At 39.3% G+C, this 14,573-nt stretch overlaps 4 protein-coding genes across 6 annotated transcripts; 1 reads left to right on the top strand and 3 right to left on the bottom strand.

The window, feature by feature from the left end:
• Positions 1-714: 714 nt before the first annotated feature.
• LOC143362800 (extracellular signal-regulated kinase 2) lies at positions 715-6,661 on the bottom strand. Of its 3 annotated transcripts, XM_076803255.1 has the most exons (12): positions 6,374-6,661; positions 4,625-4,844; positions 4,394-4,524; positions 4,114-4,289; positions 3,892-4,031; positions 3,639-3,831; positions 3,209-3,349; positions 2,948-3,126; positions 2,723-2,863; positions 2,278-2,432; positions 2,134-2,160; positions 1,856-1,993 (listed from the first exon to the last, which is right to left on the bottom strand). In XM_076803255.1, the coding sequence occupies exons 1-11, from the start codon at positions 6,461-6,463 to the stop codon at positions 2,134-2,136; spliced, it is 1,593 nt and encodes a 530-aa protein (XP_076659370.1). In that variant the 5' UTR covers positions 6,464-6,661; the 3' UTR covers positions 1,856-1,993. The 3 variants fall into 3 exon arrangements, with proteins under 3 accessions (XP_076659369.1, XP_076659370.1, XP_076659371.1); XM_076803254.1 differs by lacking the exon at positions 2,134-2,160 and having other exon boundaries at positions 715-1,993; positions 6,374-6,660; XM_076803256.1 differs by having other exon boundaries at positions 1,992-2,160.
• Positions 6,662-7,999: 1,338 nt separating this feature from the next.
• LOC143362812 (death-associated protein 1) lies at positions 8,000-9,760 on the bottom strand. The gene is made up of 3 exons (XM_076803266.1): positions 9,596-9,760; positions 9,329-9,428; positions 8,000-8,970 (listed from the first exon to the last, which is right to left on the bottom strand). Exons 1-3 carry the CDS (start codon positions 9,642-9,644, stop codon positions 8,811-8,813), a joined length of 309 nt encoding a protein of 102 aa, XP_076659381.1. The 5' UTR covers positions 9,645-9,760; the 3' UTR covers positions 8,000-8,810.
• Positions 9,761-10,465: 705 nt separating this feature from the next.
• Prosbeta5 (Proteasome beta5 subunit) lies at positions 10,466-11,984 on the bottom strand. Its single transcript, XM_076803556.1, has 5 exons — positions 11,731-11,984; positions 11,293-11,449; positions 11,017-11,229; positions 10,705-10,938; positions 10,466-10,632 (listed from the first exon to the last, which is right to left on the bottom strand). Exons 1-5 carry the CDS (start codon positions 11,872-11,874, stop codon positions 10,532-10,534), a joined length of 849 nt encoding a protein of 282 aa, XP_076659671.1. The 5' UTR covers positions 11,875-11,984; the 3' UTR covers positions 10,466-10,531.
• A 1,096-nt stretch (positions 11,985-13,080) lies between these two features.
• LOC143362786 (uncharacterized) lies at positions 13,081-14,325 on the top strand. The gene is made up of 4 exons (XM_076803222.1): positions 13,081-13,296; positions 13,451-13,649; positions 13,733-13,926; positions 14,011-14,325. Exons 2-4 carry the CDS (start codon positions 13,453-13,455, stop codon positions 14,196-14,198), a joined length of 579 nt encoding a protein of 192 aa, XP_076659337.1. The 5' UTR covers positions 13,081-13,296; positions 13,451-13,452; the 3' UTR covers positions 14,199-14,325.
• The last annotated feature ends 248 nt before the right edge of the window (positions 14,326-14,573 follow it).

Raw genomic sequence — 14,573 nt, 5'->3', positions numbered from 1 at the left:
ATAATCCGAGGAACGGCGTTGAACCGCAAACATATTATTTTTCAGAAAGATAATTTCGAACGTAGAGGTGAGCAATGATATTTCCTGTACGAATATTTTATTATTTATTTCTTCCGTGAATTTAAAAAGAGAAAGAAACGCTCGGAATAAGATTTCTATTAGTAATCTTTTCAATGTGCGAAACGAAAGATCTGTTCAGCATCGGCAAGGTGCAACACACGGTTTCCGTCGCGAAATGAAAAATGGAAAACGCGATTGGCTCGTTTCCTGTCGCGAAAGGCACGGCGTTAATGCGATGTGGGGCAATCTCTTTATGGTGTTTTTGATCGAAACTACGAGAGCCGGTGTTACTTTAGTAAAAATTTATTCCGCGACAGGTAATGCATACGAATTAGATATTATCACATACTCGGTCGTAAAAGTATCACAAAAAGACATATTACAAAAAAGTTTATATGCTACATCGTCGACGAATGGACGCGAAGCAGAATCAATTTCTTGCTCCTCGTACGGAACACGTGATACGGTCGAAATAGGTACATTAAAATTAATAGGTCGTCGAACCTCCCACATATCTCCCTGATAACTTTGAATTCTTACATTTGTTACCGATTATATACTCAAGTCTTCGTCGAATTGCAACGCGACAATTATCGGAGCTCCCATAAAATTTTACAACACCGTGTTCGAAAGTCAATGAAGATACGAGATAGGTGAGATTCGATCTTTATTGATTATTTATTTCCTTTCGTTTTTTTTTTTCGGCCCTTATTCTACGGTTATAAAAAGATCGTTGCTCTCGTAAGATTCTTCTTACCTAACAGCGCTTAAAGTACCATTCGCCATGAGATCGACGGTCTCTTCCGTGGGCAACTCCACCCGTGGTAATTTCAAGTGTCAATTGCACGACAGACTGATCGCGAGCTCTTCGAAATTTTACGTAGGAACTTTGAATGACTGGCACGTACGCGCGACGTAGCTCGTAGCTCGCGAGACAAAAAGAAAAGGAAAAACGGCAGCAGAATCGTCAGCCTCTAATTGCATTTACGCATTGTTTTCCGCAAAAGAACCACGATACTTGACAACAACTCTTTCGACAGCTGCGAGTCTAGGAAAACTCGACGATTCTCGCATATTCATAATACTGACATCGAACGTCTATAGAATTTCAAAAGTGACGTAAGAAGATGTAAAAAAGTCTTCTTAAGCTACGCGGGGGAAAAGAATTGTATAAAAATATTTGTCTGTGACCTTTCAACCGCACAAGTTCTGGCAGGCTGTTGCCGTTCATTTTTTTATTTTCGAAAGCCCGACCGGTAGTTTACCATCGTATATTCCCGCTTCGCAAATCTTTGTACGCGGATGCTGTGATCACGCCGTGACTCTGGCTATAATTATTAAGAAAACGCGATTTGTTCACCGGCGCAGTCCATTTGGTTCCGTCGGCGACGTGCTTCGACTGCTGCCCTGTAACGTGGTTGCGATTATGAGCAGAAGTTTTCGACCGATACGCGCCATTCGAGGGGCAATCGGGTGGCTGTGATATGTCGATGTTTCCACCGTTATTTCGCAGGATCATCGGATGATCTGTGCTCTTTCTTGTTCGACAAGGTAACGATTTCTGCTCCTCGGCTCGGGTTGGCATGATCTCGTTAAAATATTTCCGGATAGCTTGGTTCTTCGTGGTAGACGACGTACGCGAGGCGTACAACGATTCGGCGCTGTTCGCGTTACTGCTACTGCTCACGTTTTTGCTGTTGTTGCTGTCGTTGGATCGGAGATGATAGTAATTCATGTGGTCCGATGTCCTCGCGAAATACTTCGTCTGGAGACTCTGGGGGCTGTCGTGAGCGAACGAAATCGTTTGCCGATCCTCTCCGCGCCAATTCGTGTCCGACGTGATACGAGCAGGTGCGCGGACCTGCTTGCAGTTCTTCCGTGCCTTTGCCCGACCGACGTGCGCTAACTGACCCGACTTTCCATCAGGAGAACACTGAAATCGTAAGTTCGTTCGTTCGATGATCGAAGAAAGAAAATCAAGAGCCGAATTGGTAAATGTAGATAGGAAGGAACAAGCACGGTATTCTGAGTGCGAGAAGCATGAACGGTGGGTCGTACGAATGGTTACAGTACCTAAAGGAGTCCCACGTGACAAGTAGCCTGTAACGATAGAATCGTCCGTGTTACTCCTAGGCGAAGAGCACGACGAAGTATGAGTACCGCGCAGATAGAAGAAGTAAAAAAAAAGAGATTATCCGATTACTATAGACACTTTACCATAGGCACTTGGTCGGATTGTATAGATCGCTGGGATTTGGATAACTGCCGGTGCTGTTTGTTTATGTATAGGCAACTCTTCGTTCCGCTGGGCGTCAAGTTGTTCGCATTGCCGTTCATTAAATTATACGTGTACTGTGTAGCCACGCTTCGCGCTGCCGGACGTTAAGAAAATCATCAGCATAATCGTTGTACAGTCGTTTCTCGATATATGTCCATAACACGGGACTACCCTGGGACACATATCGCCCAGGAGATACTATAAAGTGGCGTTACACTGGTGAATATTATCGGAATTACATCATTTTCATTAAAAAAGAAATGCCACGAATAAAAGAATAATGAAACATAAAGACGTTTTGTTATTCGATTGGCAGTGGTCTCCTGGTCTGAGAAAAGACTGTACAATTGTATAAACATTATTCGATAACATGGAGATAATCACCAGTTGGTCGAAGATTCTTCACAGTCGAGTTTTGTATTTGGGGTTCCATGGAGGTGCTTATGGTTCTCGTTTTCGTGATTCTCTCGCCGCTGTCGATTTGTGGTTGTCGCGTCGTTTTTCTACTCGCTAGCTGTGCACGTGCTGCGAGGCGGATGAGGATGTTTAATTGTTTAGTTAACCGATCGTCTTTTTTCTTACACAGAGGACATGGATACCGATATGTACCATCGTAACAGGAAGGCTCGTACACGTCGCTTCTGCCTCTCTCCTTACGTAAATCTTGGTAAGAGTGTGCAAGACTTTTACCAACGGTTCCATCACCCTGTCCGATAACAGGACTGGAACGATTAACAGCAGTTTCCTTCCTGATGTGTTCTGAAAGTCGTCTAATTCTAGACTTGGACCTGTTGACAATTTATCATTTCTCCTTATTCGAAAATCGCATTAACCGTTGTCGACCCGGCAAAACCACTCGACTCGACTCACATGTTCTTATGCTTTCGATGCTTCTCGTCCATCATCGAATAAAGCTTGTTTCTGTACTCGTCGACGGAAAGCTGTACATCGTCTCTGAGCAGCGGTACTACGCTCGATCCTCTTTCCGGTTCGTTGTGCCGTTTATGAAAACTGTAAATGAAACACGAGCGATATACATTGATCATCGACCCTCGTTCTGCTCCATACAGGGTGTCCCAAAAATGTTGTATTTCCTCGAAAGGTGTGATTACTGGGGCCATTTGAAACACCATGAACATTTTCGCAAAGGAAAAAGGTACTTCAAATCACCTCAGGAACCACTTCTTTGAAGGAAGTAAAAAATGTTTAGGACACCCGTAAATAATCATAGAACCGGTGGATTCCACGATATCTTCGAAAAAGAAAGTAATTAAGTAAGTAATTTAAAGGTTGTACGCACTCAGCTACGTAAGGGTGCTCCAAGGCCTCCACCGCGGTTAATCTGCGATTAGGGTTGAACACTATTAGATTACTGATAAGGTGCAACGACTTCTCCGACACCTCGGGCAATAGATCCCTCAACGACCGCCTCGGTCCATTTGGCGTTTTCTCTAGCAAATTGGTTCCGTATCCGGCGCAAACTGACATCAGATCTGGAAGAAAGAGTCGCCGAAGAGACGCATGCCGAGCAGCCCCCCGCTGTAGATCATTACCTTCTTTGCTGGGCGATGGGAGGGTAGCCATTATTCTCTCAACTTGGTTGATGGTCGACGAGCCAGGGAACAGCGGCTTTCCGAGAAGCATTTCGCCGAGGATACATCCCAGGGACCACATATCGATGCCCTTCGTGTACCTAAACGTCCGCCGGTCGACAGAGTACCATTATCACAAAGATTATTTGAAATTGTGCTATGTTCAAGAAACGACGGTAGCACCTTTTCGAAGCGACGAGTATTTCCGGCGCACGGTACCAGCGGGTCGCGACGTAATCCGTGAGAGTGGGATCGCTTCCGGTTTCGCCGTCACCTTCCCCGATTTGAGTGACCGATCGTGCCAGACCAAAGTCAGCGATTTTACACTGACACTGGGTGTTCAGTAGGACGTTCGACGGCTAACCGATTCATGGTAAAAAAAAAACATTCGAAGAGATCGCCAGGAAATTCGAATACGGGACGAAGAAAATAAAAACGGGAGCCCGACGATGAGTAGTTTTACCTTCAGATCTCTGTGTATCACGTTCCCCGAATGTATGTATTTGATCGCCTTAAACAGCTGATACATGATGAAGACCTTATGGATGTCCTTGAGGAGGTTGCCCTTCTTAATGACGTTGTGAAGATCGATTTCTGGGGAAACGGGCCGAAACGTGTTTCAGGCCGAAAGTCTGAGAATCGCCGCGCGGCACGTGACCTTCGTGAATTCTTCTTCGGACCGGGTAAAACTCACCCATGTACTCGAACACGAGATAAATGTCCCGATCGTTGTTCGCCTTGTGCAGACCGATCAGTCGTATGATGTTCTCGTGATTAGAAAAAGACAGTAGGAACATTATCTCGCGGAATGTGCGCTGCGCGTCCGTCTGGTTTCGGAAAGCGTCGAAGATCTTCTTCACCGCGACCGTCTCCTTGTTTTTCCTGTCTATTGCTTTCCACACTATACCGTAGGCCTGTGAAACAGCATCAGAATGACTCGGTACTCGGTGAACGTAAGTTTAAGTTTTTAATTATATTTAACTCAGCTAAACCCGCTTCGAGCTCATCAATTTTTGTAATCGTACTGCGCGAGCAAAAGCCGGTCATTTTGGTGGCAACGCCAGGCTTGGAGCAGGATTTGGTCCCTGTTTGCTATGAATTTCCAGACCAAAACCTGTCGACAAACGAGGAGCCCATGCCGAATCAAATGGGACGTGAATCGAGTGCAAAGTTTACAGGCCGAATTCGACGGCAAAACCAGGGCAAAACGAGGGCTGAGCCTGCCCTCGTGTAGAGGGCAGGTCGGTCGCAATAAGAGCGGACCTAACCTTGCCCTAAGAGTAAATATCGGACGAAATCGGAGTAAACCTTCCCGTAGGAGGGAAAACGGAATTCTATTAAAACTTATAAATTATGTAATTTTAAGTTTCTTGTAAAACAGCAAGGTTTGCCCGATATTTATTTTCGTTTTTTTTTTTTTTTTATTGAGAGAGAACTTTGGATATAAATATATAAATACGTGTAAAACCTTTAAAAAATGAATTGTTGTTATAGACTATTCTTATAACGCTTGGCACAGTATTACAACATAATATCTTATATCTAAATAGGAACTCATTGATAATTTGAAGTATTTTGATCTTCGGCTCTCTTACTCTTAGACCGACCTGCCCTCTGCGTGAAGAGGTCAATAGACTCTCTACACGAGGGCAGGGTGTGCCCTTATTTTGCCATCATTTTGCCCTCGAATTCCGCCTCCAAACTTTGCACTCAATTTCGAGCCAAATGCCGAAACAGAAGGGTCGCAATTTGTGGACCACTTTTGGTGGCAAATTTAAAAGCAAATCAAGGGCAAATTGCCTACTGCGTACATACTACGTTCGCCGGTCGTTACGCGAAAGCGGACGAGCGCAATTGTCGTTGTTGTTTCCGGTATTCGTTGTCACGATTCTAACTGCTAACTGCTCAAGTATCGATTAGCTCTAGCCATACTTTTCCGCGGTATAAGGTACCGCTACATCTGTTATTACTAATCGTATCTACATATATTTCTGCAATCTTCTAGAATGGTTTACCGTGCTGTATCGATCGGCATTAACGTAGGATTAGTCCTACATAGAGTACACATTATAGAACGAATGTTATAATTCACATCCGTGAGTGCACAGATGCCCTAAGTAAACTTCGTAAAGAATATTTATATTTCTAACAGGTATCCAAGAAAAAAAATCCGTCTGTAGGACGAATAAACTTTCAAGATTTCATACGAACACCATAAACGCCGTACGTTAAAACATAAACGTAAAATTATTCTACTACTTTTCTATATTCTCGCGTATCCAAATTACTTAACATCCACAATGAAAATGTCTCAAATGGTAAAATGACATTGCAAAAATTACAAGATCCCAAGACAACGTTTCCTGAGAAATGTTAGCAGCGAAGAACTGAATTAAAGCGAACAGAGCAAAATTATAAATATAAACGAAATGAAGATAGTTACTCCCTTGCCGAGACGTCGAACTATGTCATAATGTTTGCTGACGTGCGTGTCGATTTCCAAAACCTTCTCGGTTGTGTTTTTCCCTGACATTGTAGCGAGGCCTTTGAGCAGGGTCGAACTTCGTTGACCGCAAGGTTTCGGTGACCCGAATGTTTTGTGAACGAACGAAAATTTTCAGACGGGAACAATGTTCACGGAACGCAACACATTCACATCTTTACACATCAGGAAGGAAGCTCCGCTCGGACAGTCTTTTCATTCAGCCATTGACACATCAATGCGGCTATGTTTATAGAATTCACGCCGGTCACCATGACAACAATGTTCAATGCTACTCACAGTTACCAATGACGCACAGTGGCCAAAACGGCTTGCCAGCTGGACAAAACTATTTCAACTTTCCCCATGGAATCGAATGAAATTGTTCGGGCAACAAGACATATATTTCAGAAAACTAGAATACGAGAAAGCACGGAATTCAAACGGGCATAATCTTGATACCGGTATTACGTCAGCTAAATACCGGTATTTATTGGTTCTGTGCTAAATGCCATGAATTTCGCCACAGTCCTCCTACCAAAGGATAGGAATTATAGGATAGGAAAAAATTGCCTTACCTGATAATGCTGCCTTACACGCTATATATGTATTTCGGAGCAGCTGTAAAAAAGAGTCGGCCGCAGAGAGGGGCCCCTTCAGGGCCGAATCGCTGGACCCCGGGATGGGGAAATGGGTACGCCTCCCCTCCCACGGTCCGTCATCACTGAACCATCGAAAGGGGCAGTGGGCGTGGTCCTCGCCACGCCCACCGGGGGATCGTTCCAGAGGGTGTGAGCACGGCTCCCCTCTAAACGGTTCGGGCCTTATCGATGACGGCGACGTCTTTCGGGCAGTCCCGAGGGAGAAGGGGCATCACCTCTCAAACGAAGATGGGAGGGGAACCATAAGGAGGATTTTCCAGTTTTGTTCTGCTGGATCAGATCTCTCAAAGTTTTGAGAGTCTGTATTTATATAATTTTTATAAAATCCATCGCCAAACAATCTCCCTCCGACTTTAATGAAACCTTGTTAGTTTGTAGAATAGTGAAAATTATAGGCGCGCATTATTTCATCAGCAGAAACTTAAGTACTTAGACGGGGTGCAATAAATCTCTGAAAAATACGAAACTATCTCACAAATTATTAAACAAAAAGAGATTCTTTAATTCTTAACAAAATGGTAGAGATGCTAATCCAGAACGCATCACTCTTGGTTATTGTTATCAAAACGGGAAAGTAGAAGATAAGGGCAACCATATCACAGATACGCGTTAAAATAAACGTGATTACAATTCATAAAATGAAACAACTTAATTTACGATCAATACACAGTAAATATAAGAAAGAAAAACAAATACTTGTTATTTCGACGCTTATTCGAGGTCTCACCTCTGAAATTTAATTAAATCTATACTATTTCAAATGGAGAACGTAATTTGAAGAACGAACGGTGCGTTCTGAAATGGACTATGTTCGAATTTCGGGGGTCTACTGTATCTTGAAACTAAATGTTAAATATTACAATGAGTAGGAATATAACAGGATTGCCTATATCGGGACAAAATATAGGACAGAGTAACTAAAAAGCATAGTATATGAATATTTATTGTATCATACAAGAATATTTACGTACAAGAACGTATATTTCTTTCTTTTATGTCTCGTATAAACTGTGGCCAACGTGACGATACTCGTTCAGACATTTACATGCTTAACAATTATGTCCACATGGTATTGCAGTACGTTCTTTTGAAAGCGATTGAATCGCAAATTTCGCACAAGTTAACTAAAGTTCTGAAGTTCCTAAGACCAACTACACTGTAGGGACACATACACTTAAAAACAAAATATAGTGTGGAGTAGTATTAGTACCTCAAACACTACATCTTGAAATGCATTCTGGTCCCAAAAACAGTTACATACACTCTACGGTATAACATTTAATAAGGTGCATAGATTATAAAATGGATATAACCAAGTGCTACCAGTATAATAGTAGTCGTATTTTCCGAGGACGATAATAATCTGATAAGGCGAAATCGATCAATCACCTTAAATGCAAATACTGGAATTGCACGGTATTGCAATAAAAAATAAATTCTCTTCTCTCTCGATAACAGTGATAAACTCTCGCGAGGTATTTCATTTCGTCTTACAGAAAACCACAGTCTCTTGGGAAACAAACTGTATGTTTTGTATATACACAGCTGATCATTGCATCCCAGTAAAACCTTTTTAAGCGTGTATTAGGATGGTACATATAAAAATTGAACCTTTTATACATAGCAACCTAATACATACGTGCATACATATCTATTATTCCTTACTTTTTAATCTAATGCATATGGGCCACTTATGTTAGTTCTAGCCCTGTCTTGATAGATGACATATTTGTCATTCACTTCCTAGGCTGTTGAATGATGATGGGACGAGAACTATGAATTGGGCGTGCATCATGAGTTGGTGTAGGCTTTTCATGGAAGACTTGGACAGCTTCTGGTGGAAAATCTGCATTCCCTTTTCCAGTAAATCCACTGATCATTATAGTCTTGGGTGGACTGAAATACAATTAAAATTTCTAATGTATATAAAAACAGAGAGAATATTACAGAAATTAATGGTATCATTAATAATATTGATTGCATCACAATGTGAAAAGTTGTTATTATGAAAAGTTCCATTCAACTGTACCATATTGCACATTTGTGCGCACATTATGGATGATGTTTACTGCAAAAGCATAGTAGACATAGTGAGTTAGACTTCATATATACACAACACAACTTTATCGTGTTTTGCTATTTCGCAATCCCTTTTTATTTGTTTTCGTCAGTTACAGATTTTATCGGGTTTAGATGCAACGGCGGAATTAACTTTGCTACGTACATGCGTATATGCAACAATACTAATGCTTACCTACTCCATGATTTAGTTTCGTCCGCATCCTTGATCGGCTTTATTTCGCGATCTTCTTTCGATGATTTATGCTGAGTAATTCTCATACCGCCCGCTTTTACTACGTCAAAAATATAAAACAATGTATTTTACAATGAAGAAATTTGTTTCATTAGATGGCCTTGAAATTTTCAGCAGGTGCGTACTACGTCATTCCAGGGACAACTTGTATGTAAACACGTTAACCTTTTCTCCTCTTTTAAAAGATATTATGATTTAATTTGTTACCTGCAGGGGGATGTCCGCCCTTCAGTTTGGATTCGTCGGGACTCGACATTTGTACACGGATCAGAATAAGATTTCACTTGAGTCACTGCAAAAAATATGTTTCGCACGTTCCACTGCGACACCAATCACACTAATTCGATGGCGGCCGGCGCTGCAATATGTATATAGATACATGCACATAGATGACAGTAGTGGGGAGGCCATCAGGGACGTTCCTTTCTCTTTATCTCTTACACGTTGCAATTTATTTATACCAATATGTATACAAGGTGTTCGGCTAACGGTTGGAAAACAATTTAAGGGAGGATCCTTCAAGGCAATATAAGACGAAAATAAAAATTTTTTAAATTATGAGATCTCAGCTTTGTTTTTAACAAATTTCCCTGACCTGCCAATAGTAGCTGCGTACGTCAAATCAAGAGGAGCGCAAACAATGACGCATTGTGCGAATGACAGAGACACAGAGCTGACTGGCACACTATTATTGGTCAATTTTGATCGTTAATTTAAAAAGAAAACTGAAATTGCAATTTTTTTACTCTTAATTTTCATCTTATATTGTCTTGAAGAATTATTCCTTAAATTTTCTTCCACCTATAACCGAGTACTCTGTATACAGGGTGTCCCAAAAAGAGCGTGAAAAGGAAGGGGTGATTCTAAGCACCTTTTTCGCGCTCTGATTGGTTCGTGTTTTTCAATAATAACTTGTAAATGAAGCGTTTTAGCATGAATTGGCAAACGAAAAAGGTGTTTAGAGTCACCCCCTTTCCCTACACTCTTTTTGGGACACCCTATATACTATACTAGGTATTAATTAAAATACTAAGTAATTAAACATATACTACATATGGAAACGTAAATAGAAGTATATCTGGTTTTAGGAATTGATTTTATTAAAGAAAACATTTATGAGAATACAATAATTTATAATTCCTATTAATTAGTTCCTTTTTCTTTTTGCTCTTGGTACATATAATGAAGATCTTTGCAGTCTTGATCAGAAATATGTACCCAACCTGTTGATTTTACGTGATAAACTGCAAAATAAATGTGTATGATTACACATTGTGTTAAACAGTTTACTATTACTCTCACAAGTTTCGACATACCTCTCACAATTCCACCAGAGTAGGCATCTCTGTGAGTAGCATGATAAATAGACCTTCTGCCAAGTTCATAAGCTTCTTCATCAGATAGATCCCAGTGGTATCCAGAATCAAGTGCTCCAAATGCATAGATGGATCCAGATCCTACACTGAAAATTTTTCCTGGAGTACGAGTACCTTCTGAATCAACATAATATAGACCGGGTCCTCTTTTGTCCCAGCCAGCAAGCATCATACCTGTTAATAAATGCATTATTAACTATTACATATATATACTAACCTATATAAGAATATATGTAAGAAAAATAAACTAACCAATACTTAATCCCATTCCTTTATAATTGTATACTATATTTGACAAGAGCTTGCTAGCAGCTGCAATGGAGATTCGCTCTCTATTTCGCAATTCATACATACGACATTCCTTTGCCAATACGCGATCCCAATAGACACAATCAGCAGCACCGCCAGCTAATGTTCCAAGAAGATAGTTATTGATTTCCACTATCTTCTTCATAGTAGATGAACCTGTAAGAAAAAGTTTTGTAAAATGTTTCTAAAAATTTCAGGTACATATATTTCAAAACATACCAATGAATTGTCCTCCTGTTGCGCGTGAATCAACAGCAAGAATAATGCCGCCTTGGTATTGGAAACCCAAAGTGGTAGTTCCATGATCAAATTTGATTTTTATCTGCTTTCCAGTTTCATCAGTTCCTTCCACAAGACGGGCTAAATTTTCAGCTGGCTATATATAAAAAAGTGTTCAAAAATTAATTAGATCTACGTGTATATATATATAATATCCACATCTAACCTATACACCAAATTTTATATTTTACTAATGAATACCGGTGACAAATAATATTTAATGTGCAAAGGATTCTTACAGATTGAAAAACTATTCTAACGTATATTCAAAAGTGTATGATGAAGCATAATATTTGTAAAGAATAATTGGATGATGCTGCAAATTTAAATGCAGTTACTAGAGTAGTAAAATATTAAACTTCTAAATAAAGTACTCACATTTATATATGGTGGTAAAGCTAGTTGCGTATTATTAATGAAATTTCTGCTGTAAGCTTCGATTTCCCGTGAAAAGTTATCTTTTTCACGCGTTGCATTGAAATCAACAAACGACTTGAGACCGCAAACTTCAGCGAGCGCCATTTTTGTGATAGTCTTCAGTGTCGAATGCTTGTCATCTTCTATTTCACTATACAGGGTGTCTCAAAAATATTTTACTTCCTTGAAAGGGGCGACTCCTGAGGTGAATTGAAGTAATTTTTTCCGTCGCAAAAATGTTCTCCGCGACTTTGTTGAGAAGTTATTAACGAAAAACACAAACGAATCAGAACGCAGTTGCAGGGGACGGATTCCAGCTCGACCAATGCCAAAGCTATGCTTAGCGAGACCTGTCGTCGTGCCGGAATCTGTTCGCTGTAGCCGCGCTTTGATTGGTCCGTGTTTTTCGTTAATAACTCGTTAACAAAACCGCGGAGAACATTTTTGCAAAGGATCGAAGTTACTTCAAATCACCACAGAATCAATCATATCATTTACAAAACACGGGCGATATTTTGAGACAATGTTTATTGTCTGTTATTCAAATTCCGTAATATTTACACAAAATAGATATAAAACCTATAAAAATATTTAGTTACAAATATGATAGAATAACAATAATTTTTTTAATAATCTGATTATGTAATTGTGTATACTTGTTGGACATCCATTTTATTATGTTACATTTCAAATATTGCCGCGTTTTCAAATGTTTCGAATTTTTCGTATAGAATCTCTTCTTTCTTTTTCATCTAGTGATCCAGAAAAAGAGTTAGAAATATAAACTTTAAAGAAGCGCTAACGCTGTCCATATGTGATACATCAAGGTCACTCAATTTGGGAACACTGTTACTTTTTGCTTCTAATCAGTTTTGATAAAAGTTTCGTCTTTGGTATAATACTTGGTAACCGGACGTACATATAGCCTTCGTAAGAGTCGTCTTCTGTTGTGGTGATAAGTGGTATCAACGCCACAGTGCTTGCTGACAGAGAGGAAATGAGAGTGCTCACGCCCGGGATTATAGTGTCCCCGGTATAGTGCTGCCCCTTAGTCTAATTTTTAGCCTGGACCAGAACCTGCATCATCTTACCTGCATCAACGGATTCCTAATAATGCTAGAGTGGAAGCTACTTCTATGTTAAAAGAGGCTCTTCTATGTAGGCTCTGATCCAGCCTAAAAGATGATGCAGGTTCTAATACAGGTTAAAAAGTTGATAGAGATTCTGTTCCAGGCTAAACAGATGATGCAGGTTCTGTTCTAGGCTAAAAAGATGCTGCAGAAAAGTGGGGACACTAAAATCTCGAGCGTGAGCACTCTCATTTCCTCTCTGTTGCTGATATTTGAAACAAAAGCAGTATCTGTGTCCTGGTTCATCATCCAGGGAAATTCCCAGTATCAAATACAAATTCCTTCGATTGTGAAGGAACAAAGAAACCTGGCTTGTTTGACATTATATCTAAATTTAAAAAAAAATAGAAACTATAAGTTGAAACAAACTTTTTTCAGTTTGATCTGAATTTTCCAAGTAAGTGTAACAAACTTTTTTTACGTTGAAGGCATGACACAAAACAGCTCACTTATACATAGTTGATTTAGCACGGGTGTGCACGATTCGTATAAATAACGTGTTCAGTTTCCTGTTCGTTTGTATAAAATACAACTTTAGATTTTAATTTTAGTTATGGGACTTAACCCAATCAGATGGAAAATAAGAAACATATTCTATTTAATACTGGCGTTATTTATTTTTTATATATTCTTCATATATAAGAAAAAGTATCACGTAAATTTTGAAGGCACTATACAGAACTCGAATCCCATTCACGTTTGGGAATACGTAGCTGATTTCAGCAACATGAAGAAATTAAATCCAACAATGTGTGTGAAAACAATAATTATTCATAAAATTTTACCGTTTATTTTTTTTTACTATTTAACAAAATATTTATTTTTAACTTTAGAGAAGAGTTTAATGTAATTGCAGAAAGTGGCAATTACGATCATTGGAAATATTCAGTCGAATATGCGGAACGTTTAAGTCATGTACCATTTATTCGAAATATTGCGCAGGCAGATTATGTCGTACGACAAGATAATAACGGTTACTTGATCACTTCGAAACATCGTACATGCTTTTTCTCTAACTTCGGATGTTGTAAGTACAATTTTTTGGAATTCAGAATTCATGGCAACGAATCGATCGGACTTTGAAATCGTAAATTTAAAATTCTGATTTCAGTGGAATCGATCTCGCAATTCAGAGTCGATAGAGACGGAGCTAACGACATTAAATGTATCGAAACCGTGCAATATGAATGTCCGATTATATTTTCGGAACTGTGTTACAGGGAAGTGATGTATCAACGAGAAGAAATCATGAAAAGATTACAATTGGAATTTTCGGTAGCTAAAGCTACGAATGAATAAAATAAATTTGTCAATTATATATGCATCGAATACGATTTTACTATGCACTCTTTAATATTAAATTGTACGTTATTGTAATTCTTATACTTATAATAAACATATCATTTTAAACAGTAAATATTTAAAATTTATTATTAGTATGTAATGTTCATGTATTAATACGTATTTATTGCAGTGCAAATAAATAGAGTAAGCAAAAAGAAACGTTGGAAATTCGTTATATTTTGCATCTAATGCGATATTATAATTTTCGTTTTGGCTTTCACTTCGATTCTCTTACTAGATACCTCTTGTATTATTATTAGATATTTTAAAAAAATATGAAATTTGTTCTGATTTTCTTTTGTTTCTATTATACGTTTATTTTCCGAAACT

Source organism: Halictus rubicundus, chromosome 18 (assembly GCF_050948215.1).
Source record: "Halictus rubicundus isolate RS-2024b chromosome 18, iyHalRubi1_principal, whole genome shotgun sequence".
NCBI lineage: Eukaryota > Metazoa > Arthropoda > Insecta > Hymenoptera > Halictidae > Halictus > Halictus rubicundus.
This window is presented reverse-complemented; position numbering and strand designations above follow the sequence as displayed.